Below are 26,201 nucleotides of genomic sequence, written 5' to 3' on the forward strand. Positions count from 1 at the left end.
TCCTCTGCAGTGGGATCACAGCCCTGCCATTCTGTGATCTAATGGAGAAACTAAGGGCCTGCATATCCAATGATGAGTAAAAAGTGAAAATCAGGTGGCTACTCAAGATGGGCTGAACCATGTTGACTTTGTTCCTTGTATGATACATGTGGGTGTATCTTCTTGGAAATGTCCAGTTATCACAGGGTTATTATTTTGGGTTATTCCATTCCAGTTTGTGAACAGAAGTGTCTCCGTGTGTGTGTGTGTGTGTGTGTGTTTATGGTCAGATGGCTATGGCCCAGAGAAAGTTTATTACCCTAATACTCTGGGGAGACAAAGGGAGGAGGAAGAAAATGATGGAACTATCTGTTCTTTCCTTCACAAATCCCTTTGGTGGAAATACTGAAAACACTACTCTGGCATTGAGTAAAATCTCTACCGTCTGCACTCATGGTGTCCGGAAATTGCACAGAATCTAGAGTCAGGAGATCAAGTTTGGGCCGACCTTCCCCACCAGCTAACTCTGTGGCTATGGTAGTCACCCCACAACTCTGAGTGTTATTATAGTGGACATTGATGACTTCCCCTATCTTAGTAGATATATCTGGAGCTCCTCATGCGTGTGCTAGGGATTTTCTTTTTTTTTTTAATGTATATTTTTTATTGTAGTTCAATTTGCCAACATATAGTATAACACCCAGTGCTCATCCCGTCAAGTGCCCCCCTCAGTGCCTGTCACCCAGTCACCCCATCCCCCACCCACTCCCCTTCCACTACCCATTGTTCATTTCCCAGTTAGGAGTCTCTCATGTTTTGTCACCCTCTGATTTTTCCCGCTCATTTTCAAACATGTGTGGGGTTCAAATTCTGAATAATTTCTACATGAGATTAATAGAAGATGAATATCTCATATCTTTTAAAAAATACATAAAACCATGGAGGAATTCCTAGTACTACTCACATATAAAAGTAAAAGAGAGAAATCTATTGTCCCTAAAATACTTCTTAAGGTATAAAGACTAAATACTAAAGAACATAAATCAAAGGATATGGGCTTTAGAGCATGGTCACTGTACCCATTTAAGGTATTACCAAAATAAGGTATTACCACTTACCCCACAGAGCCATAAAGATAGAGAAGAAGACGGTGGCAGGGTTGTCAAACAGGTGGCTTGCCTTTGCTGTGCCACAGGCTGAGCTGAGGTTCCAGTAATCACAGGACTTGTCACACAGGGGACACATGGTGAAGGCATTCTGCTGGTCACACATCTCTTTGCTGAGGAAGAGAGAGGTTGCTGGGTCAATGAGAGCTAAGACAGGACCCACCACAAGCAAGTTACCCTAAAGACATCTCCCACTCCAAATCCATGGCCAAGTTTATTTGCTCCAAAAGTGAGGTGTGTTAAAGACATTGGAATTGGATTCTTTGCCATGAGAGCATTATTCCTGTATTTTTTCCAAAGAAACGGGTGGGACCCTTCTGAGGTACGGACCCGTCATTAGAGGTATTCGAGCAGAAAATTCATGAGCAACTGCCAGGAATGTTGTACACTGCAGGATGATCCATAAAGTCCCTTCAAAATGTGCTGAGTCTAAGAGATTGGTGGGGAGCACCAACAACTATGAATCCATCACCTGTCTGAAATTGGATTTCACCATCATCATGCAAGCACAGATCGTCTCCTTAAACCCTACTGGCTGCCTCACAGATGTGTGAGACCTGGTCATGAGGAGAAGCAAACACAAGAGTATGGCTGGATCAACACAAGCTCTAATTTCTCAAGGAGAAGCCACGTGAAGAAGACTGGAGTCAGAGCTGGGTTAGAGGCCCTTTCCAAGTGCACCAGCTGCATGAACATTTGTAGAATGGGATCTAACCTCAGCCTAATAAGAATGATCAAAACCATGAAATGGGACTAGGGGGAATGAAAGAATAGGGTAATTTCTTCCAAAGTCTAGATTCTATGATACTTATAGAGAGAAGCATGAGTCAAATAACCATTAGCTATATTCTAACCTAGTCTCAGTATATTTCTATTTAGTGGACTAATGAATATAGTTGAAATTCCATTCACTCTTTCGGTGGTTAGCTATCCAATAAATTCAGGCTTATATGAATGCTTGCGAATAAGAACCAAAGTACTACCAGCCCTAATTGGCTTCCCTAGCGTCCCTCCACACTACATATTGGTAGGAAAATGAGTGAACTCATCACTCTGGTGTGTAATGTTTCCCCTGGGGAATGGGTAGGTGGTTATGTTCATTGTTTGGGGCAGCAGGGTGGAGAACTCAAGATTTCATGAAAATGAAGCATTGGCTGTTCTCATGGAGCAGCTGGAGACACAGTTATGGGGAGGCAGGGGGTCCTACACTGAAAACCACTGCTGTGTTCCCTCTGGAAAGAGGCTGCAGAGGGTACTACAGAGCATGGCTGATAAGTGGGAGGCCATCACCAGGGTGAGCTGGCTGGTACCCTATGTGCTAATGCAAGTGCTTAGATGAAACCCAGAAGTCAAGGGGTGCCTGGATCCAGCTCCCCTTCGTTAGGAAGATGAAGGGCTTTCCTGAGGACTGTCCCTGGCTGTCAAGTCCCAGCTTTCAAGTTTGTTTTTAATGAGGTATTAAGCCCACAGCAAGAAAAGGCCTTCTGTGTGAGAGAATGGAAACTCTAGGTCTCTAAGAATAAATCCTCGTTCCTCCACTTGACTTGTGCTAAGCTCTCCATTGGCAAGTGTCAATAGCAGTGACTCATTCACAATGACAATATTAAATAATAACATCTTAATAGTAAGTTCAGCCATGCTGGTTTCACTTGGGCACATTCTTATGGGTAACTAGAGAGCAAGGTTTATTCTGTCTTCTGGGTCAGACAAGTGTCTGGTGTATCATTGAGAAGGAGTTTCTACTTTCAGAGAGGAGAGTCCCCTCCTAGAAAACAGATTCACACAGAAAACTGTTGGTCCATATAAATTTTAGTAAGGGGCTGTGCGTTTAAGCCATGTCTGAGAACATAAGAGGTTCCTCAATGCTGCCCTTCAGGTATATGTGTGTGTCAGGGATGTCACTTTGCTTTTTGGGGCTTTTATTTTATTTTTTACACATAGACTTGGGGGAGGGATACTCCTAGCCTAATCCTAATCAAAAGCAGTCAATGCCAAAAGGTCAGGAATGAAAAATGTGCTAGCAACTAGCTAACAAAGTACAAAGCACTTTGAAACATAAGTGCTGTGTCTGTTTTTGGGAGGACAGTCAACTGCTGATCATTTGTACAAAATGGCAGCCACCATCGCATGGCTATTCCCTAGATCATTTAAATTTGAAGTCAGAATGCTTTATATGTATTGGGTCGTATCGTTTGCTTGTTTGTCTGTTTGAATGCAAGCAGTTTGAACAGAATTCTGGAGAAATTCTGCCCCAGGATGATATTAAAAAGACTTTGCATTCTCTGAGAGAGGCTGCCTGCCTAGGCAAGGCTGAAAAGAGAAGTGGGAAGATGAGAGGAACTCGGCTAGAATTGAAATCCTATCTGGGTTATTCATGAACTGCATAATCCATGGATTTCTAGTTGGAAGCAACTGTGCCTATAAATCGAATGCTGTATTTCTCCAGTCTATCATTTTCTCTAGAAAGCACAAGAAGGTTGATAAATGGCCCAGCAATCAGCTGAACCAGAACCCCAAAGTGAGTGGTGTTCTTAATCAGTAACTCATTGCTCACAAGTTAGATGATGCAAGGCTGTGCTGGTGTGAAGGGAGAAGGGGCAACATGGCAATTATTCCAGAAATTCAGACACAGTGTCTGCTGTTAAGGACTCAGACCTGAAGTAACCTTTTTGTTTTTTAATAAGATGGTTTAGATCAATCAGCCTTTTTTTTTTTTTTAACGCTCCAGTCTTTCCTACCCATATAAGCAAGTACCTAATAAATGGAACCAACCCTTTGGCATAAGTAAAGTTCTATAGATATTTCATTCACATGTGGAATTATTTCTCATAAGTCATATTTGTATCTCATATATCAAAGTTGCTGAAGATAAAAGGTACCATTTAAAGTTCCACATAATGTAAATTTTCTGCTTTTGATATCGTCCTAAAGTTATATGAGACATAACCACTGGGGAGAACTGGATGAAGGCCACATTTAAAAAAAAAAGATACATAGATAGTAAACTCCAGGCTTAATGTCAAAATTAGAAACCCTGTAAAGTAACCCCAGGAATGGTACAAGTTTTTAATCATGCTTAGGTGTTGTTGACAGACACAGATCCCAGAAGAGTATGAATTTGTTTAGATTCAGTATTAGGATTTAAAGACTATCCTTTTGTTGATAGGGAGTGCTATTTTATGAATTTTCATCAAGTCCATTGAGCCTAGATTTTTGATGGGTATATAATTATGATTAAAGAGCAGTCCTTTTAAAAAAAATTCATAATACACTTATTTTTTTCTATTATTTACATCTTCATTTATCACATCCCACCTGAGTCTGAACAACCAACAACCAAAATTTCAGCTTTACAACATCAATTTCAAACTTTTTTTGACTGTGACCTACAGTTTAAAAGCGATCTTTTATATCAGATTCCAGTATGCAAATATATATATATTCCCCCTCTCCTCTATAAACATACTTATATAGCTAACTAAAATTTCATGAAGCAATACCCATACTTCCTTCTTGTGATGAGTGCTAACATTATACTTCATTCTACTCTTTGCTATCTTATTCTCATTCATTTAAAAAAATAACCATTACACTGATTCTACAATCCACTAATGGGTTGCTATATGTAGTTTATGAAATATTATACATTCTGACAGGTAATAAGATACATCTGCAGTGATAATGATCACATTTTACATGCATATATACCATATATGAGTGCATGTGTATAGATATATATTTTTCAGTATGTGTAGACCATGGTCATTTCCAGCTATAATGGTCACCATCGGATGTATTCCCAGATGAGGAACGAAGGCATACGTCCTAAATCCTGATGTAAACCGGCACTCCGATGGCCCACCCTCTACATTGGCCCTGGCTTTCCATGCACAGTGTAGAGTTTTCTAGTTTGAATCAACCTGAGCCCCAGCTCTCTAGGGATCAAACTGGGCAAGAGAAACGTGGGAGCCATGTTTTCTAAGAAATCACCAAGCAAAGCCAGTTGGCTGCCAAGGAGGATATGAGCCTTCTGGGAGACTTTACATCTTTTTTTAAAGATTTTATTTATTTATTTATTTATGAGAGAGAGAGAGAGAGAATATAAGCATGAGCAGGAGGGAGAGGGAGAAGGAGAGGGAGAAGCAGATTCCTGATGAGCAGGGAGCCCAATGCAGGACTCATCCCAGGGCCCTGAGATCATGACCTCAGCCTAAGGCAGATGCTTAATCCACTGAGCCCGCCGGGTGCCCAAGACTTCACATCTTATGGGAAAAGTAAAGATTTTGGAGTAGGAGACAATTGAGGTCAAATCAGGATCGTAACAATTATTAGTTGCTGTAGTCGGACCAGTTATATGACTGTACTAGCATCAATTTCTCCATCTCTGTTAGGTTAAAATAAAACCAATCTAACAATTTACAACCATGATCTCTACAGGATCAAAGAAACTAGTACATGAGAAACACCCAGCACCATACCTGGCACAAGGCAAGTATTTGGTAAGTATTAGTTTTTCCCTCATGCTAGGTGGCCTGAGGGAGGCAGAACCTCCACCCTATATGTTATATGATAAAGGTCATAGAATTCCCAGTCAAAACACTGAGCAGCTGGTACTGGAGTGTTATACACAAAAATATCCAAATCCTTGTCTCTTATACCATTATTTAGCTTTGTTCTAACTATTGGAAACACCAACCCTAGTTTCTAATTTATAAGACCATTTCTGTAGATTATGTAGATGGTAACAAGAAGAGATAACTGCTAACTCCTTTCCCCAAAGGAGCCCAGCTCTTGGCCATTTCTTCAGAATGGCCATTACTTCCTCCAACTACAGTGGACACCCACAGTCTGCCCAGTGTCCTCATTCACCTGGCTACTGAGGGAACATCCTATTGGTACAATGTGATCCTGCCCCACAGCCACAACTATGGGCCAAGGGCCTGTACCCTAAACCAAAGTGAGCCAATAGGTCTTTTTCATATGGAACCACTCAAAGAGAAAGCTCTAAGAAACAATACCTATGAGCTATTGGTAGGAATATTTATATCCAATGGGGAAAATATGTAGTGAAACAAATACAGGAAAGAACCAGAGATGGGAAATAAACAAGAGTCCCTATTTCCATTGGCCCTTATGCTAGCCACATGCCTGCCACTGTGTTCCCTGATATACCCCAGAATCCTCATAATAGATTTTCCTTCTTTTCTTTTTTCTTTTTCTTTTTCTTCAGCTAGTTCATGTTGCATTTCTATCACTTGCAACTGAAAAAGTATTAAAATACATTAACCATGCTTTGGTTTTCAAGGACGGTGCTGAATATGTCAAGAGATTTAAATTCTAAATATAAGTTAAGTGTCTCTCTTGCGACTTGTACTTTATTTCCACGTATGTTGATTCTTTCAACAATTATTTATTAATATTCTACTGTGTGCCAAACATTGTCTCCTTGAATCCTCACAACAACATCACTAGGCACATGTTATTATCCCTGTTTACAGCCAAGGGAAGGAAGATTCAGGGAATGAAGCTATCCACTCTTACAGCTACTATGTAATGCTGTCCATCCTAAAGGATGCTATTTTTTTAAGAGAGAGACAGAGAGAGGAGACAGAGTGTGAGCAGGGTGGAGGGGCACTGACCAAGAAAGGGAGAGAATCTGAAGCAGGCTCCACACCCAGCACCAGCCCTGTCAGGACAGCAAATTCTAAGGGATATAGAGAAATGACAGAAGCTGTTGAGACTAATGAGCCAAAAGGATCTTCAGAAGATGAGGATATCTCTGATAGAAGAGCAAGTCCAGAGTTGGCCTCCAGCACCACTCAGTTTCCTCAGGCCAGGCGACCTCAGTTTCTTGAGCCAGCCCCACCATCTAGCACTGCAGTCTATCTCCTCTGGAGTTTTAACTCCTCTGGAGCCTCTGTTGACCCGGCTTCCTCCCAGAGCCCGAGCCCCTGGCTCCAGACCCTGTCAAGATCCCCACAAGACTGGACTGAGCCACTATGTGAAATTCTTTAGCTTCTGTGCTAAGATGCCCATGGAGAAGAAGGCTGTTGAGATGGTGGAGAAATGCCTGGACAGGTATTTCCAGCATCTTTGTGACGACTTGGAGGCATTTGCTGCTCATGCTGGCCATAAGACTGTGAGGCCAGAGGACCTAGAACTGCTGATGCAATGGCAGGGCCTGGTCAACGACCAAGTCTCTCTGCATGTGCTTGTGGAGTGGCACCTGCCCCTGGGGGCTCAATCTCATGACTCTAAGACCATGACCTGAGTCAAAATCAAGAGTTGGATGCTTAACTGACTGAGCCACCCACACCCTAAGTAGGCTATTTTTAAGTGCTACTATTCTTTGAAGACTCTCTTTTCACCATAAGGACCAGCTTTGTTCCTTCTCTTGGCTCTCCAAGAGCCCCACTCTGGGGCCTGTCCCCTGAAGTTTCTGACTTCCTGAACCAGAGGGTGGGCCCTTCTCACTTCCAGAGCTGCCTGCTTCTATGGGCAGCCTCACAGAATTTTACCCCATTAGTGTTTGACCATATAGACATGTGATTGTTACCAATGCCACTCAGCATTTCCCACCTTGGGTCTTATGAGAATCCAGAGAAAAAAGTCATAAAGTGGAGGGGAAAACACATTTCTCAGGCATAGATTTTTTCCACCAGGTAGAATCCAGTTGCCCACATCATACCCTGGCCCTGGAGAAGAGCTTAACTAGGAAAGGGAGGGAGCCGCCCCCAGCAGGCTCGGAAGCCATTCCCAGGCTCTGGAGTTCCCAGATCTGTCTCTGGAGGGAGGTTACGTGTGTGGTAAGGGGAGGAGAGAGTAGAGGGTGAGGACTTTGGAAGGAAGCATGTGAACTGTACTTTCAACTGCAATGAAACTCTAAACTACTACCATGTGGGAACTGAGGCTTTTTCTTTAAAGTCATCTCACCTGGGAATATCTTCTTCGATTGTTGCACATCCATAAAGAAACACGATCACTCCAATTACAGAAGAAGGAATAAGGAATGACGTATATAATCCCAGCCAGGCAAAATACAGTCCAATTTTTTCTCCAAAATACTTTCTGAAAAAGAAAGAAAATCACAACACATATGACAAACACCATCCATCTCTCCCATTTCAGTTTGTTCTAAACCTGACAACGGGTCAGTGTAAACAAAGAGATGAAAGTTAGGTGGTGCATGAAGGACCTCAGCACAAAGAACCAGTCTCTTCAGTTATGAATTATGTTCCCTGGGAATCTCTCTCTCTCTCTCTCTCTCTCTCTCTCTCTCACACACACACACACACACACACACACACACACACACCAGGGAATCCTGGCTATTCACATGAAATAGCCCCTAGAAGGAATCCAGCCCTAACAGCAAACTGAAAATAGGCCATACTATTTTGGCATCTTTACCAGACAAACATGAGGAACACATCATTATCTCATGAGTACCACAGCCCACAGAAAAACACACCTTTTCAGAACTAGCTTATGTGAACAAAATATGCAAATTATATAGGTGGGCATGTGGACTTACATACACCAACCTTAAATTCATAGAAAAAAGACTAGAAGCATTTTGGTAAAAGATTAGCAATGGTTTCTTTAGCTGATGGGATTACAGGTGGTGTTAATTTCTTTATTTTTTATCTTTCTGCATTCTGAAACTAATAATATAATAAAAAGATTATTTTAAAGAGAACATTAATAATCCATTATCTTTTTGATCCCTAGGTGCAGGAAGTTATTAGTAAATTATCACACAAGGTCTCTAAAACTAAATTTTTCCTTCAAATAAATATTGGTGATGGACACCTGATGAAAAAAATACAAACCACAGAGAAACAGTATATTTTATTTCCCAAGAGGCTCTGACACAAAATACAGTAGGGAGATGGGAGTGCAGCCCACTCTTTGATGTGAGGACAAAAGAATAAGTACAGTGAGTACAATCTATTTATCTACTACCAGAGGTGCTGCTCCCACCTCAGATATAGACAGTGGTAAGAAAATGTGACTTCCACCTAACAACCAGGGAAATCTGGATAATCTGTGACATCAAACTTTCGTTGAACCCATCAGAGAGTGGAGGCTGCAGGGTAATCATATGAACTGAATTTAAAAAAAAAAAAAAAAGACAGGCCCCTCCAAGGAAAGATAGGACATGCAAACAATTTCAGATTTAGCAGAGCATGGGAGAAAAAGGCCATCGTTATTAAAATGAGTACAAAGAAAAAAAGATATAATCTTGTAAACTCTGAAAGGCTGAGTATAGTTTAGCAGGACAGATTAGAATCACTTGGGAACTCCAGCTACAAGAGAGGTTTACACTCATTCACAAGATCCCAGCCAATGACCACCATCTGGTACTCATGAAGAGGGTAATGGTCAAGGTAGGAAACTGGGAAGGGCCTCTTTAGTTGCAGAGAGGCATAGAAGTACACCCACCTCCCAGCATCATCTCTCATTCAATCACTGAGTGACAACCATCAACAGTCTGCTTTGGGGGAGGGGTAAGAAAGAGGATAACATCCTAGGGTCTATCATACATGTAACTGAAGTCCCAGGAAGATTAAGGGAAGGAGGGCAGAAGAAATATTTGAATGGATTATGTCTAAAAAACTTCTCCAAATTAATCAAAAACAACCCAACATAGATCTAAGAACTCCAGAGGATCCCAAGCAGAATAAATATTAAAACCAAAACAGAAACCTACACACCTACACGTATCTTAATCAAATCTAAAAAACAAAGATAGAAAATCTTTAATTAAGCTGAAGTGGGGGTGAGGGTGGTGCTGGGGAGGGGAAGATGAGAAAAAGAGGATATTATATGCAAAGGAACAAAGGTTAGATTTACAGTCAATTTCTTGGCAGAAACTATGTAAGCCAGAAGATAATAGAGTGACACCCTTAAAGTATGGAAAGAAAAAAAAAAACTCAACCCAGAATACTACATGAAATAGTGCTCCCAATAGAGAATGAAAATTTATCCATAGGGATAAAACTAGTTCTTTGGAGGCCAAAATCTATATTACATATTACAGTGGTTTTTAGGGCCACAGAACATAAACAGATATACTGTGTGTGTGTGTGTAGTGTCAAAATTTCATGGAGGAAGGCAATAATACATAAAAGGCAGAGAAATATTGGTAACAAGCAAAAATAGTGATGGAATATGGTAAGTTAAAGATGGATTCTGTAAACCCTAGAGCAACCACTGAATTTTAAACATAAGTATAATTAATAGACCAATGTTGGAGATGAAATGGACCATAAAATATACATATTTGCAAAGAAGTCATGAAAAGAGGAAAAACAGAAACAAACTACAGACAAAACAAATAGAAAACAAATAGTAAGATGGTGGTTTTATAATATAAATACATTAATGATAACAAATGTAAATGTACAAATCCATTTTTATTATAAAGGCATATACAGAAAAAAAGTGAAGAAATGAAAAAAGATATACCATGCAAACATGAGTCAAAAGGAAACTGGGACATACAGAGGAGGCTTCAGAACAAAGAATATCACCTGGGATAAAGAGAGGCATTAATGAATGACAACATTATCATTCATTTCATTAGAGAGGCCTTATAATCCTGAATGCATGCAGTAAAATGCATAGATCACCTACATACGTCAAAATGCATAGAATAAAAACCAACTGAACTAAAAGGATGATTAGACAAAATCTCAAGTATAAATTGGAGACACCAACACTTCTCTTTCAAGTAATGGAGAGAACAAAGAGATGTAAAATCAGTTAAGGACACAGAAGTCACCACAAACCAACTTGACCTAACTGATATTTATAGAACAATCCACTGAACGGTAGAAAATACATTCTTTTCAGCAAGAGAGTCCATTTTCTAAGTCATAAAGATTTTTAAAATTTATTTGTTCATGAGAAACACAGAGAGGAGAGAGAGAAAGAGGCAGAGATACAGGCAGAGGGAGAAGCAGGCTCCATGCAGGGAGCCCGAAGTGGGACTCCATCCCGGGTCTCCTGAAGGCGGCGCTAAACCACTAAGCCACCCAGGCTGCACCATTTTCTGAGTCATAAAGTCAATCTAACAAATTTAAAAGGATTGAAGTAATGAAAATTTTATTCCCTGACCACAATTAAGTTAAACTAAAAATCAACAGCACAGGGGATCCCTGGGTGACTCAGCAGTTTGGCACCTGCCTTTGGCCCAGGGCGCGATCCTGGAGTCCCGCGTCGGGCTCCTGGCATGGAGCCTGCTTCTCCCTCTGCCTGTGTCTCTGCCTCTCTCTCTCTCTCTCTCTCTCTCTCTTTCTCCCTCTGTGTGTGTATGTGTCTATCATGAATAAATAAATAAAATCTTAAAAAAAAATAAAAATCAACAGCAGAAAGATATCTGAAAATTTCTACAAATATTTCAAAAGTAAACAACGCCCTTCCAAATAACCCAAAGAAATGTCTAAAAAGAAATAATAAAGGAAATTAGAAAGTATTTTCAATTGAGTTAAAAGGAAAACACAACACTTCAAAAGTTGTGGGATGCCATTAAAGCAACACTTAGAAATGTATAACATTGAATACTTGTACTAACATAAGAGAGCTCTGAATCAATAAGCTTGCACTTCTACTAGAAAAAGAATAAATTCAATCCAAAGCAAGCAGAAGGAAAGAAATAATAAAGTAGGGAGCACAGATCAGTGAGAATGAAAAACAATAAAGAAAGTCAATGAGGGATGCTTGGATGGCTCAGTGGCTGAGCATCCGTCTTTGGCTCAGGTTGTGATCCTGGGGCCCTGGGATGGAGTGCCACTTTGGGTTCCCCACAGGGAGCCTGTTTCTCCCTCTGCCTATGTCTCTGCCTCCCTCTCTGTGTTTCTCATGAATAAATAAATAAAATCTTAAAATAAAAAAAGAAAGTCAATGAAACCAAAAGCAGGTTGTTTGATAGGATCCATAAATTGAGAAATGTTTAGTCAGACTAATCAAGACGATGAACAATAATACATATATTACCAATATGGGGAATGAAAGAAGGGACATCATTACAATTCCTATTTCCATGCCCATGTGATACTGTGAGCTGCCTCCTCATAGGTGCTCATCTTGCCTTCCCTTCTAGTCCACATCCCTTCTGGAAGAAAAGTAGGAAAATGAGAAGGCAGGAGAGACATAAGACATAACAAACACAAGCTGCCCTAGCGCTCCAGTCTTGATTGTCTTATTTGGCTCCACTTTTAATTCTCATTACATCTTTTTCAAATGAGAAAACTGAAGCTCTCTGGATAAAGAGACTTGTCCAAGGTCACATGCCTAGTGCCTGGCAAAGCAAGCATCTTGACCCCTTGTCATCAGACCCTGCCATATCTAGTGCTCTTGCCAGGATAACAACAGCAGCCATGATGACTGAAATTTATTGAGGGCTAATTCTTTGCCAAGCTCTGTTTTTAGAAGATTCTAAATAGTCTCATTTTTTAGTCCTCACAACTCTATGAGGTAGTGTGTTATTATCTTCCAATTATAGATGAGAAAGTGATGTAGAAGAAGATTAACCCAAGGTCACCTGGCTGGTAAGAAAGCAGAGACAAGACTCAAATTCAGTGAGGCTAACTTGAGATTGCAGTTCTTAACCTCCACAGTATACTGACTTTTAGGAAGGACTTAGAGACATGGGGACATGCCCAGGGAAAATCTGCTGAGTTGGAGAAAGCACAAACCTACCTATCCATCCCCCATCCTCTGCCATGTTCTCCTGTTCTCTTCCAGCTCTGAAGCCAGATCACCACAGAATCACATCTGAGGCATTCAATCCTGCAGAGACATAGATTGCTCTGACCACCCTCTTAACCCATATAATCTACAAATCTTTTCTCCCATTGCTTTCCAGACTTACGCTTAAGGAGCTGATCTGATCAATTAAATCTTACTGGGGTACTTCGTCGCTTCTTCCAGGAAAGAAATGACATTTCAAACTTCATGAAAACACAATACCTTCACCCATTAAAGGAAGAGATAGGGTATTTTGAGGGACTCTTCTAACTATTCCACATAAGCAATTTACCCCTCTTTTTTACCGTAAAAGTACTGCTGGCCAGAAAGGTAGACAGGAAGCCCATACACAGAGCCTAGATACCTTGCAAAGGAAGGTAGCGAGGTCAAAATGTATTAGGATTAATAATAGATGGAACAAAGAAGAAAAAAGAATCATTTATATCATTTAAGGGCAACAGTTTAGTAGTGAAAAATTCAGATGTCTTCAGGAGCCAGGCAGAAAACATAAATGACTGAAGCAGACCAAACACTACCAATAATAGCACCACCAGTAGGACACTAGAGGGCTTAGTTCTATCTACAGGGACCAGTAATTAGTCAGCTCTAGCAGTCCAGAGTGACATGTGAAAAAATGGGGAAATACTGCCAGATCCTACAATTTTCCAAGAAAAGCTGGAAATCTGTATTTCTCCTAACTTTTCAATGTTGGCAGCTAATTCAACTGGGAAAAAATGTGGAGGCCAAACAAAAACATCCAAGGACTGGACAATGTCTATGGGATATCAGCTGGTGCCCTCTCTGGTATAGCAGAGATCACAGAACAGGGGCTCTGAAGTGAGGAGAGCTAGCATGAACATGCCCTCTGCTGTTCCCTAACTTGGGAAAGTCTTTCCACTTCTCTAGGCTTCATTTTCTTTTCACTTAAAAATATGTTAATGTAGGGGATCCCTGGGTGGCTCAGCGGTTTAGCGCCTGCCTTTGGCCCAGGGCGCGATCCTGGAGTCCTGGGATCGAGTTCCACGTCGGGCTCCCGGCATGGAGCCTGCTTCTCCCTCCTGTGTCTCTGCCTCTCTCTCTCTCTCTCTCTCTCTCTCTCTATATATATATATATATATATATATATATATATATATATATCATAAATAAATAAATAAATCTTTTTTAAAAATATGTTAATGAAAGTGCAATGAGCAAGGTAGAGGAGGACATAGTAAGCAAGTAATAAATGTTAACTAATAAATGTTATGGATGACATTTATTCTAAAAGTCCATGTGATCTACTACATTAAAATGAAAATTTTCTGTTCAAATGGTATTCTTAAGTGAGTAAAATGACAGGCCAAGGAATAGGGGAAAAAATATGTGTATATGTGGACTTGTATCTGGAATACATAAAGAACTTCCACAGATCAATAAGAATTATGAATCCAACAAAAAAATCTTTTCATTAAAAAGATATCCATTTGGGGTGCCTGAGTGGCTCAGTCATTTAAGCACCAAACTCTTGATTTCAGCTCAGGCTATGATCTTAGGGTCATGAGATCAAGCCCTGGCTTGGGCTCCACATGCTTAAGTTTCTCTCTCCTTTCCCTCTGTCCCACTCCCACTAAAAAAAAAAAAAAGATGCCCAACTGACCAATAAACATATGAAAAGGTACTCAACCTTTCCAATCATCAGATCATCAGGGAAAAACAAATGAAACCACAACACAATACCTCTACATAGTCAAGAGAATGGTAAAAATGAAAAAGAGGGGAAATACCAAGTCTTGGCCAAATGTGGAGAAACCAGAATGCTTACACAGTGCAGGTGGGATGTATATAGGTAGATCCACTTTGGAAAAACTGCTGGGCAGTATCTACTACAGCTGAGCAAGGGCCCCAGTGATGCAACAACTCTCTTCCTAAGTATATGCCCAACAGAAAAGCACACATATGCACTAAGAGATACATACAAGAACATTCACAGCAGCACTATTTATAATAGCCCCAAATTGGAACCCCCTCAGATGCCTATAAGCAATAAAATGAATAAATACGTTGTGCTATACTTGCCCAATGGAATGGGAATTAACACATTACAAGAACATGCAAGTATATGGATAAATTCCATCAACACAACATGGAGCAAAAGAAGCCACACACTAAAATATATATTTAATTATTCTATTAATATAAAGCTGAAAAACAAAATAACTGTGCTAGGAGTCCAGATAGTAGGGCCAATCATATTCTTCCTTGATCTGCACACTAGTTGTATGGGTATGTTCAGGTTGCAAGAATTCAGTGAGCTGTATATTTATTGCATATACAGCTTTATATAAGTATATTATGTTTTGATTTTAAACTGATTTTATTTTTAAATTTTTATTGATTTTTTTTAGTGTAGTTGATATACCATGCTACATTAGTTTCAGGTATAAAAGAGTGATTTAACAACGTTCAACATTCCGCTAGCTCACCACAGTGTAGCTACCATCTGTCACTGCACCATGCTATTACAATATCATTTACTATATTCCTTATGCTATGCCTTTTATTCCTGTGACTTACTCATTCCATAACCGGAAGCCTGTTCTCCCACTCACCTTCACCCATTTTGCCCACGCTCCCACTGGCAATCATGAGTTTGGTCTCTGTGTTTACAGGTCTGATTCTTCTGCTCTTTGTTTATTCATTTGGTGTGCTTTTGTTCTTTTGGTTCCACATATGAGTGAAATCATATGGTATCTGTCTTTCGCAATCTGACTTATTTTGCTTAGTATAATACCCTTTAGGTCCATCCATGTTGTTGCAAATATCAAAATCTCATCCCTTTTAATGGCTGTGTGATATTCACACACACATACACACACACATACACACATGCCACATCTTCCTATCCAATTATCAGTGGACTCTTCAGTTGCTTCCATAGCTTGGCTATTGTAAATAATGCTGCAAAGACAGAGAGGTACATATATGCTTTTGAATGAGTGTTTTCATTTTCTTTGGGTGAATACTCAGTAGTGGAATTATCCGATCATTTGGTATTTGTTTTTAATTTCTTGAGGAAACTCCTTACTGTTGTTAACCCACAGTACGGTGGCACCATTTGCATTTCCATCAACGGTGAACAAGGATTCCTTTTTCTCCACATCCTTGCCAACACTGGCTATTTCTTGTTTTTTAATTTTAGCCATTCTCACAGGTGTGAAGTGATATCTCATTGTGGTTTTGATTTGCATTTCCCTGATGATTAGAGATGTTGAACTTTTTATGTGTCTTTTGGTCATTTGTATGCCTTCTTTGGAAAAAGGTCTGTTCAGGTCCTCCACTCATTTTTTAATTGTTTTTTTTTTTTTTTTTTGGTGTTGTCTTTGGTCTTAATATGTTCTGGATATTAACCCCTTATCAGATATATCATTTGTAACTATCTTCTCCCATTCAGTAGGTTGTCTTTTAGTTTTATCATTTCCTTCACTTTACAGAAGCTTTTAATTTTGATGTAGTTTATTACTGCTTTTGTTTCCCTTGCCTTAGGAGACATGTCTAGAAAAATCTTGGTATAGCCAAGGTCAGAGAAATTACTGCCTGTGCTCTCTTCTAGAATTTTTATGGTTTCAGGCCTCACAGTTAGGTCTTTAATTCATTTTGAGTTTATTTTTGTGTATGGTGTTAGAAAGTAGTCTAGTTTCATTCTTTACATATAGCTGTCCAGTTTTCCCAACATCATTTACTGAAGATCCTCTTTTTCTCCATTGCATAAATTCTTGCTTCTTTGCCATAGGTTAACTGACCATATAATCATGGGTTTAGGGATGCCTGGGTGGCTCAGCAGTTGAGCATCTGCCTTTGGCTCAGGGCATGATCCTTGTCCCGGGATCGAGTCCCACATTGGGCTCCCTGTGGGGAGCCTGTCTCTGCCTCTCTCTGTGTGTGTCTCTTGTGAATAAATAAATAAAATCTTTTTTAAAAATCATGGGTTTATTTCTGGGCTCTCTATTCTGTTCCATTGATCTATGTGTCTATTTTTGTGCCTGTACCATACTGTTTTGATTATTACTGCCTTGTAGCATATATTGAGATCTGGAAATGTGATACCTCTAACTTTGTTTTTCTTTCTCAAGACTGAAAGGATTATTCACCACAATCAAATGGGATTTATTATGAGGATGCAAGAATGGTTCAATATTCACAAATCAATCAACCTGATACATCTCATCAACAAAATGAAGGATGATAATCATATGATCTTATCACTAGATGTAGAAAAAGCATTTGACAAAATATCAACATCAATTCATGATAAAAAAACTTCAACAGTGTAGAGTTAGAAGGAACATATCTCAAAACCCACAGCTAACATCTTAATACAGAAAAACAGAAATTTTCTTCTAAGGTGAAGAACAAGACAAGGATATTTATTCTCACCACTTTTAAACACAGTACTGGAAGTCCTGGCCACAGCAATCAGGTATGAAAAAGAAATTAGAAGTATCCGTACTAGCAAAGATGTTGTTAACCTGTCACTATTCGCAGATGACATGATAGTATATATAGAAAACCAAAAAAAAAAATTAGAAATAATAAATGAATTCAGTGAAGCTTTAGAATACTAAATTAATACCCCAAATCAGTAGCACTTCTATAATTAATAAGTAGCAAAAAGAGAAGTTAAGAAAAAAATTCCATTTACAGCAGCACAAAAAAAAAAAAAAAAACTCCATAAAATTAACTGAAGAGGTAAAACACCTATACTCCAAAAACTATAAAACACCAATGAAGGGAAATTGACCTAACTCTGGGAAACGAACTAGGGGTGTTAGAAAGAGAGGTGGGCGGGGTTGGGGTGACTGGGTGACGGGCACTGAGGGGGGCACTTGATGGGATGAGCACTGGGTTTTATTCTATATGTTGGCAAATTGAACACGAATAAAAAATAAATTTAAAAAAATAAAATAAAATTGATCTTAGTAGTTCTACTTTAAAAAAAAGAAAAGAAATTGAAGATGTTGCAAACAAACAAAGTTATTCCATGTTCATGGATTAAGTGAATTAATATTGTTACAATGTCCATATTACCCAAAGCAATCTATAGATTTAATGTAATTCCTATAAAAATGCCAACAGCATTTTTCACAAAACTAGAATAAGTGATACTAAAACTTGTACGGAGCCACAAAAGACCCCAAATAGACAAAGCAATCTTAAAAAGATTTTTAAAAGACACCATATGTCTTCTAATCTACAGGTCAGCAGATTCCCTGAAGATCATCTCATCCATTCTCTTGCCTTCAAGCCAAGTGGCATATAATCCACATCATGTGTACATGTCATTCAGGCCCAGTCTGTCACCAGACCTGAACAGGGAGTTTTTACCTTAATGAGGCACAGAAAGCCATGCTAACAAAAGACAAGACTTCCAGAACTAGACTGCTAACCCTGAAGTGCAAGGTTGGCATTTGGCTGGGTAGCTCAAGCAGTGATGGAGGTTGAATGTTGCTTGCACCATTCCCAAGCAATCAGATCAGAAGCAGAGCAGACATGCCAGCAGGGTGTGTTCCAGGGGAGCTGGCCCTGTCAGCGGGCGAGGGGCAACTTCTGCTCTCAACTCCTGCCAAGCCTGCATCAGCCTGACAGGATGGCAAGCACATCACCTTCCTTCCTAGTCTTACGAAAAGCTCAGGCTTTCCCAGCCCCTCAGGAGACAGACTGTGGGCAGGTGCAGGGGTGCCAAAGAAAAAGTTCGAAGCCTTTAATTAGAGTTCATAATGGTTGGTTCTCTGGAAGACAGCCTGGAAATTCCCAGGAACAGAAGAAGCTAGGCAAGCTAGCAAAGGCCTCTCCTTGGTGATACCATGAGACGGGGCCAATGAGGTTTCTGCCTTTTAAATTACCAATGTTCCTTTTCTGTCCCCTCAACTCTTGAAAATAATGTAAGTGGACTATGGTTATATAAGGGGTCAGCACTGGAGAGCAAGAAAAGAAATGCAACATTTATTCAGCATGCACCATATGCCAAGCTCTGGGTTAAGTGCTTTCTACACAGTATGTCATTTAATGCTTGCAAAACGTTACAAGGCAAGTTGAAAATTAGTGTTGGAATTAAAGTTATATTCAGATGAGCAAAACAGTTAAAGGTGAGGTTTTTTAAAAATAATTTATTTATTTGAGAGAATATGCACAGCAGAGGGCACAGCAGGACAGTCAGAAGGGAGAAGGAAAAGCAGGCTCCCCACTGAACAAGGAGCCCAACACAGGGCTCCATCCCAAGATCCCAGGATCATGACCTGAGCTGAAGGTAGATGCTTAACTGACTGAGCCACTCAGGCCCCCCAAAGGTGACTTGGTTTTGTCAGGTTTTTTTAAAGTCTCCTTAGGATAAATATACAGTCAATTTGAGGTTCAAGCTCCCTGTTGGAACTGTCTTGCCCCGCTCAAGGAGATTCCCCACACCATCCCCTTCACAAGATAGAATTTAGGTGAGGAGGAAGTGTGTGCATCCTTCAGATGGAAGAGCAGAGGGGGGGTTCTGGGAATTTCCTGGTGTAGACCTTAGAGCCTTGTGCTGGTCCCTGCTACTCAGTAGCTGAGCTGGGCTGGCCTGGCCCCCAGTATGGTGCAGGCATCCACCAGGGCATAGGCAGGCTAGCAGGGTCCAACTGGGGAATCCAGCTGGCACCTCCAAGCATGTGCTGCCTCTTCCTTGTCCCAGTCATAGCCTCTTCAAGTCAGTGGGTTTCATGAAAACCTCTGGATCATCCAAACTGCATCTGTGGTGTGTAGGATTTAGGAGGCGCTGTTTCAGGCTCAGCTATTCTTAGCTGCCTGCGCAGCATCATGAACACTCGCACCACACTGGATGATGGGCTTCTCTAAAGAACTTGTCATTTCCACAGGCTGCATTCTAAGATACGAGGTGCAAACCCTGGGCACTAGGATTCACCCCCAAAATATTTAGGTGCTTCCACTCCTCTTACTTCCACCCCCTACTCCTACTCCAGAACCATTTAACCCCAAGGCAGGGAAAGCACCAGAATAATGACCTCTCAAATCTTACCCTTCAACATATTTCTATTTCTCTCTTATAACAATCTTCCTTCATTGGAAAAGTTTATATTCCCTTTCTGCCTGATGGGAATCTCCCCATGACTTATCCCCACTACTTCCCACCCCATTCCTAAGGAGTACTGCTCCCTCTTTTCTTCCCTGGGGCTAGGAATGGTGAGGGTGGGTAGCAGAAAGGTTTTTGAACAAGAAATCCAAGAAGTGAATCTGTATCAAAAGACATTTCAAACATTCTCTGTACAGATATGTGTTATAGTCATTAAAGATTGGTGCTTATTGGGATGCCTGGATGGCTCAGTGGTTGAGCGTCTGCCTTCGGCTCAGGTCATAATCCTGGGATCCAGAGATTGAGTCCCTCATCAGGCTCCCCAAGGAGCCTGCTTCTCCTTCTGACTATGTCTCTGTATCTCTCTCTGTGTCTCTTATGAATAAATAAATAAAATTTTTTTTAAAAAAGAATGTTGCTTATCAATTTTTTTTCTTAGGACTCATAATCCCAATACAGACATGCTCATGAGAAAAGACTCATGGTTACAGAACATCAGATTCTCCAGACCTCCCCTTATCCCACCTCCCAGCTTCTGCCTTCTGATCACTGGCCTGGCAATCCAGGGCCTGAACCCATCTCTGTGTGGGGGTCCCACTAGTTGAGGAGTAACAGCTGGATTGTCATCCTTCTGCCAAAGCTGACTGCAGGAGCCAGGCTGCCTCCCCCTCTCCTGGGCACAGGCCAGCAGACATAGTAGCTGGCTCTTCCAATCAATAATGACTGACACTGAGGGGGGCACTTGATGGGATGAGCACTGGATGTTATACTATATGTTGGCAAATCAAACTCCAATAAAAAAAAATACAAAAAAAATAAAAATTAAAAAAAATAATGGAGGACCAGAAGGCTTTTGGTTCTTAGCCCTCCCAGAAAGGCCAAGAGAAGGCCTCCTTCTGAAAAGAGCATTTTGCAAATATGAAGCAAATTCAGAAAGTAGACTGAAAAAAGGGCTAGGCTTCAGGGCTGTGAAAACCCGGCTTGGCTCAAGTCCTGACATTAAGAGACAACACAGATGCCAGTTAATGGCATGAGAATGCTTCAGAAGTTCCAGAGGGGAAAAAAACACTCCTTGGAATTAGAGCACACTATGTCCATGACACTCTCCTGAGCCACTTCTGTCAAGTGTCTCCCTCTCCCCTACCAAGTCCTCTATTTTAAAAGGTTTCCAAATAAAGAACTACTGTATGAAGCGAGGGAAGCTGCAGGCCTAGGCCCAGGAGTCAGAATCGGCTGGGCTGGCGTGGCCCATCACTGGCCCTGCAAGCAGCAGATGTGTCTGGACAATGCAAATAGGATAGAAGATGGGGTAGGGCCAGGGACCAGAAGTTCCAGATGCCATGCTCAGGGTCAAACAGAGAAGAGAGGTGCAGGCGACAGGTAGGTAAATTAGGCAGACAAAAAAATCAGGGCTAGGAAAGTGAGTTAAAGTGGAAAAAACAAGGCAGGGGTAAAAAACAAGCTCCAGAAGCCAGAACCAAGATTCTGTCAACCAAGCTTTGGCAGGATTCTCTCCAGAGCCCAGGAGAAATATTCAAGACAAGTGCTGAACCTGGGTCTTTCTACTTGTTTGTGGATTTCTTTCAGCAGTTGGGTGGACCTCTGAAAGAAAACACAGACCACAAAATAAAAGAAATGAAACTATCTCTATCTCTGATTGTCCACTTCATTCCAGGTACGCTGGGAAATGCTCTCATGCATTCTCTCCTATGATCCTCACAAGAATCCTGTGAGTGAATGAATGCCGGGCTTGGCAAAAATGGTGTCCTTGTGTGAATGAAAAGGCTCCTTCCTCTGGGAATACACAATACCACATCAAGGCACAAGGCTTGGAGACAGAGTGTGATGTGGATTCCCATCCCCACTTGCCCCGTCAGCTGGAGACCTATGGATAAGGCACAAAATTCACAAGTCTGTGTGTAGCCCTAGAAGTAGGCTTTATATCCCCATTTAATAGATGAAGGGATGGGAACTCAAAAGTCTAACACCTTATCCAAGAGGATGAAGCCATTTGGCTGTGGATGCAGTATTCCAACTCTAATCCACTGAGGACCAAAAGCCCCTGCTCTCAATTACCACACCATATCACAAAGCAGAGAGGAGTGCCTTTCAGGAAGCCCTTCCAAGAGTTATCAGCAATGGCGGTAGATTCCCAACAACCCTAAAATAGTCAAAAAGCCTCATTTCCCAGCTGTGTGATCTATCTCCAGTTCATGAGATGAAACCAGAGAAAAAAACAAAATGATTGGTATTTTTCTAGTTTGTTGGTTTTCAAACTCACGACTCCACCAGCTGAACTGACACTTCCTTTATGGGTGGCTAAGAGTTTCAAGGTCAACACAGCCAAAGTGCAACTCTTGGTTTCTCTACCTCTCTGCCACTCTTCAACTGTCCTCCCCAGTCTTCCACATTTCAGGACACAGAACCATGTGCTTATGACAAAAACATGGAAGACCATCAACTGTTTATCACATTCCACATTCAGTCCATCAGCAAATTTCTGTACACTCCACTTTCAAAAATATACCAAATCCAACCACATCTCACCATCTCCACCACTCACATCCTGGCCCCACTGCTCTAATCCCTCTCCTGGAGTCACTTTTACCTTTTCCCTACAATCTCTGCACTACACAGAAGACAAGAATCTTTTAAAACATCTCTCAGACTCATTAATCCTCTGCTCCAGATAATTGTATGACTTTATATAACATGTACAATAATAGCTGAAAATGTTTTCATAACCTACAGCTCTGACTCCAAGCCCCTTATCCCCTTGAAACAAGTCCAATTCCATTTTCTCCTGCTGCTCCCCATTCCCCTTTGGCTTTGCTCCAGCTCACTTGGCCCTCTTGTTCCTCAAGCACACCACATCTGCTCCCACCTCAAGGCCTTTGCTATGGCCATGCCTTGGTCAGGGAAGCCCCTTCCCTCAGACCTTCTCATGCTACTTCCTTAGAAAGGCCTTCCATGATCTCCCCCAACCCAAATGTCACCCAATATCTGGCCTTGCTTCATTCTTCTTCATAACACTTCTCATTACCTAACATTGTTTCCTAAGCCTATTGGTGTTTGGGTCCATCTCTAGTGCTAGAGTATAGGTTTCACGAGAGCAGAGACATTTTCTATCCTGCTCACAATTGCATCCTTGGTGTCTGGAATGTGTCTGACACACAGAAGTGACCTCATAAGCATTTGTTTAGTGGATGATGAACTCCTCACAATCACCCCGTGTGGTGATTATCAGGCCTATCCCTCTTCACTGCATGAGCTGAGAACAACTCTGAGAAACTGAGTCACTTGTGTCGTCACGCAGCTAACAAGAGAAGAATCTGCACTCCATCTCAGGGCTGGCTGATTTCCAACCTACAGTCATCCCACAGGCATGACTGTAACCCCTGACATGCCTCTCTTTGATAACAGAGTAGATGATAAGGCAGACTGGAGCTTCCTGGTTTACTAAGTATTATGATTTGTTTTCTATTTTAATTAAAAAAAAAAAACTAAAAAAGAACTCTAAGGCTCATCTAAAATAGAATTCACAGGATGCTTGGGTGGCTCGGTGGTTGAGTGTCTGCCTTCACCCCAGGTCATGATCCTGGGGTCCTGGAATCGAGTTCCACATCAGGCTCCCCACAGGGAGTCTACTTCTCTCTCTGCTTATGTCTCTGCCTCTTTCTGTGTGTCTCTCATGAATAAATAAATAAAATCTTAACAATAAATAAACAAACAGAATTCGCTGCTCAGCGGTTTAGAATACCTTATGACCCAGAAGCACACTCACATTGGAGAAGCCAGGATGGCATCTGTTTCAATTTCTATTTGCAAAAAAGTATATAAAATGATTATGCAGACATTTTCTGTTTATTAATGAGCAGCAAGCGGACCTCCAGGACCCATCAGTGGGTGATTTCAGACACATACTTGATGCCTAGTCCCCCGATCACTTATCACTTAGTGGTTTTGACCATTTAAAATTGTTTCCATTTTCAGTCTTAAATAATTATTTTTTTTTACCCACAACCAATCTTTAAATAAAGATGGAAACAGAAGGAATACTGATGTTGAAATGTAACATGTTAATGGAGAACATTAAAATGGCAAGAAGAAATCAATAAATTTACCCTTAGGTGATATTCACACAGATCCATAAACTGCATACCACTGATCAAAATTATGACATATAATTTCAAAATATGACATATAAAGATATTCTCATTGCCAAAACTCAATGTTAAAAGGTGGGAGGAGTTAGCATATCTAATTATATCCAATTGACTTTTCATGTATTGAGAGTTAAGGGTTGTCCCCAATTACTACATTCATCTGCAGAGAAATCCTTGCAAAAGTAACCTAAAACTGTCTCTTTTAGCTCTTAATTTGGGAATGAAGAATAATATTAAATTTTGAACTCAAACTACTACATACTAAATTTCAAGTCACAAGAGTGTTTTTCTATTTGGAAAATGTAACATGATAATAAAATCTAATCTTTTTATATACATCATTACCCAAACCAAGATGACACACTCTGCTACTTAAAAATGTATTTGTTGGGACATGTTTTTCTTTTCTTGCATAATTTAATGTGATAACATAAACATTGTGTACTATGTTTATCAAAAAAGAATAAACTTATCTTTATGTATGAGTATTATAAAAGATTATATGCAATGAATTTTATAGTATAATATCCATTAATATTCATTTAAAATAAAATACTTTTACTTAGAATCATTTCTTCATCATATTCCATAAAATACTGACTTAAAAACAGTTCTTAAGCAGGTTTAGGATATTAGAGATCCACTGCCGTGAAGGTGGTCTGTGTAGAGCTACACACCTACCCTCCACCCACCCAGCTCCACGTGGTCTGTGCCCCATGAGGGTGGCCTCAGTGGAGAGAGTCAACCAGGTCTCCTGTTTCTCTGGCTTCTGGGTTGGCCAATGGAAGGCATCAGCAGGAAATCAAAGGATAGGGAATAAAGACAGTGGGGCACTTTTTCCCCCCAACCATCTGGCCACAAAGCCCTGGGCTGGCAGTGGGGCCACAGTGCCCATCAGGAGCCTCTCCTGCACAGTGGCTCCAGCCACAGCCCTCTTTTAGTTCTATAACCACAAATTCCTCTTGCCCTTTTGGCCCTGGAGGTAGTAACAGCTCCCCACTGTTGCTGATACCTAGAGTGCCTTCCCATCCTCTCTAGATTTCCATTAATCAATTACCCATTTGAATGTGTCACCTCTTTCCTAAATAATACAAGGTTCAAAAGTCAAAAAAGAATGTGAGGAGAGTTAGAAGTTGCTTATCTGTTACAATCCTCTCATTTTATAGATTAGGGAACTGAGGACATTATCAGACTTGTCCAAAACTCCCACCAAAAATAAGGAATAGCCACCATGAGAGAACAGAATTTGATGCAGGGACAATAGAGACTCATATGAGTTAATACACATGAATTGCTTGAAACATCACTTGGTACATAGTAAATGCTCAGAAATGTTAGGTAGCTAGCATGATTATCACCATCATCGTCGTCGTCATGTGCTAATTCCCAGTCTAGTTAGGAAAAGGGGGACATGGACTTAAAAATACATAATCCTTCTGGCATAAGGATTCTAAAATTAATTCTATTTGGTAGGTGGGGAAACCAAAGCCCAGAAAGGTCCTGCCCAAGGCAGGACCACTGCCACCTTCAGCATGAATGAGAAAGAAGTGCCAAGGCTCATGACTTGGTGACAACATGGAGTGAATTCCAGCCCCCTAATACTCCCTCGGCCAGATGCCCTGTTCAGCTCTGCACAACTGTCACAGAATGGTCCTGCTTCAAGGTCTCCCAGCAACTAGTTGTCACTGTTAAATGCAAGTGACCTTCATCTCATTGAGCAGTCACAAATATCCACTGAGACAGCATATGAGAAGTGCTTTAAGAATTTTAAAGCAGAAGGTTCCAGCAAAAATTGCTGTGGCTTCCTTACTCCACATTCCTTCAAAAAGAAAAGAGGCCAGAGATTAGAATAAGAAGAGGTTGGAGAACTGTTTTGACTTCACTATTCCATAATGTGTGTGGGTGGCAGAAAAAAATAAGCCTTTTTTCCCGTATGACAAAAAAAAAAAAAGAAAAGAAAAGAAATCATTCTTCAGTGTTCTTCAATATTCTCAGGGGGAAACAAAGACCAGCACTAGGATGTGTAACAATCATGCC

General features: G+C 40.7%; 1 protein-coding gene across 2 annotated transcripts in view; it reads right to left on the minus strand.

Moving 5' to 3' along the window:
- Positions 1 to 26,201, minus strand: part of LOC121479676 (anoctamin-2) — a 341,299-nt gene that overhangs the window by 162,583 nt on the left and 152,515 nt on the right. For both annotated transcript variants that reach the window (XM_041735401.1, XM_041735402.1), the window contains exons 11-12: positions 8,079 to 8,213; positions 1,098 to 1,258 (exon numbers count right to left, since the gene is read on the minus strand). In XM_041735401.1, the coding sequence (XP_041591335.1) occupies positions 1,098 to 1,258; positions 8,079 to 8,213 (296 nt within the window). The remainder of the gene's footprint in view (positions 1 to 1,097; positions 1,259 to 8,078; positions 8,214 to 26,201) is intronic.

This window comes from Vulpes lagopus, chromosome 21 (genome assembly GCF_018345385.1).
Source record: "Vulpes lagopus strain Blue_001 chromosome 21, ASM1834538v1, whole genome shotgun sequence".
NCBI classification, from domain to species: domain Eukaryota; kingdom Metazoa; phylum Chordata; class Mammalia; order Carnivora; family Canidae; genus Vulpes; species Vulpes lagopus.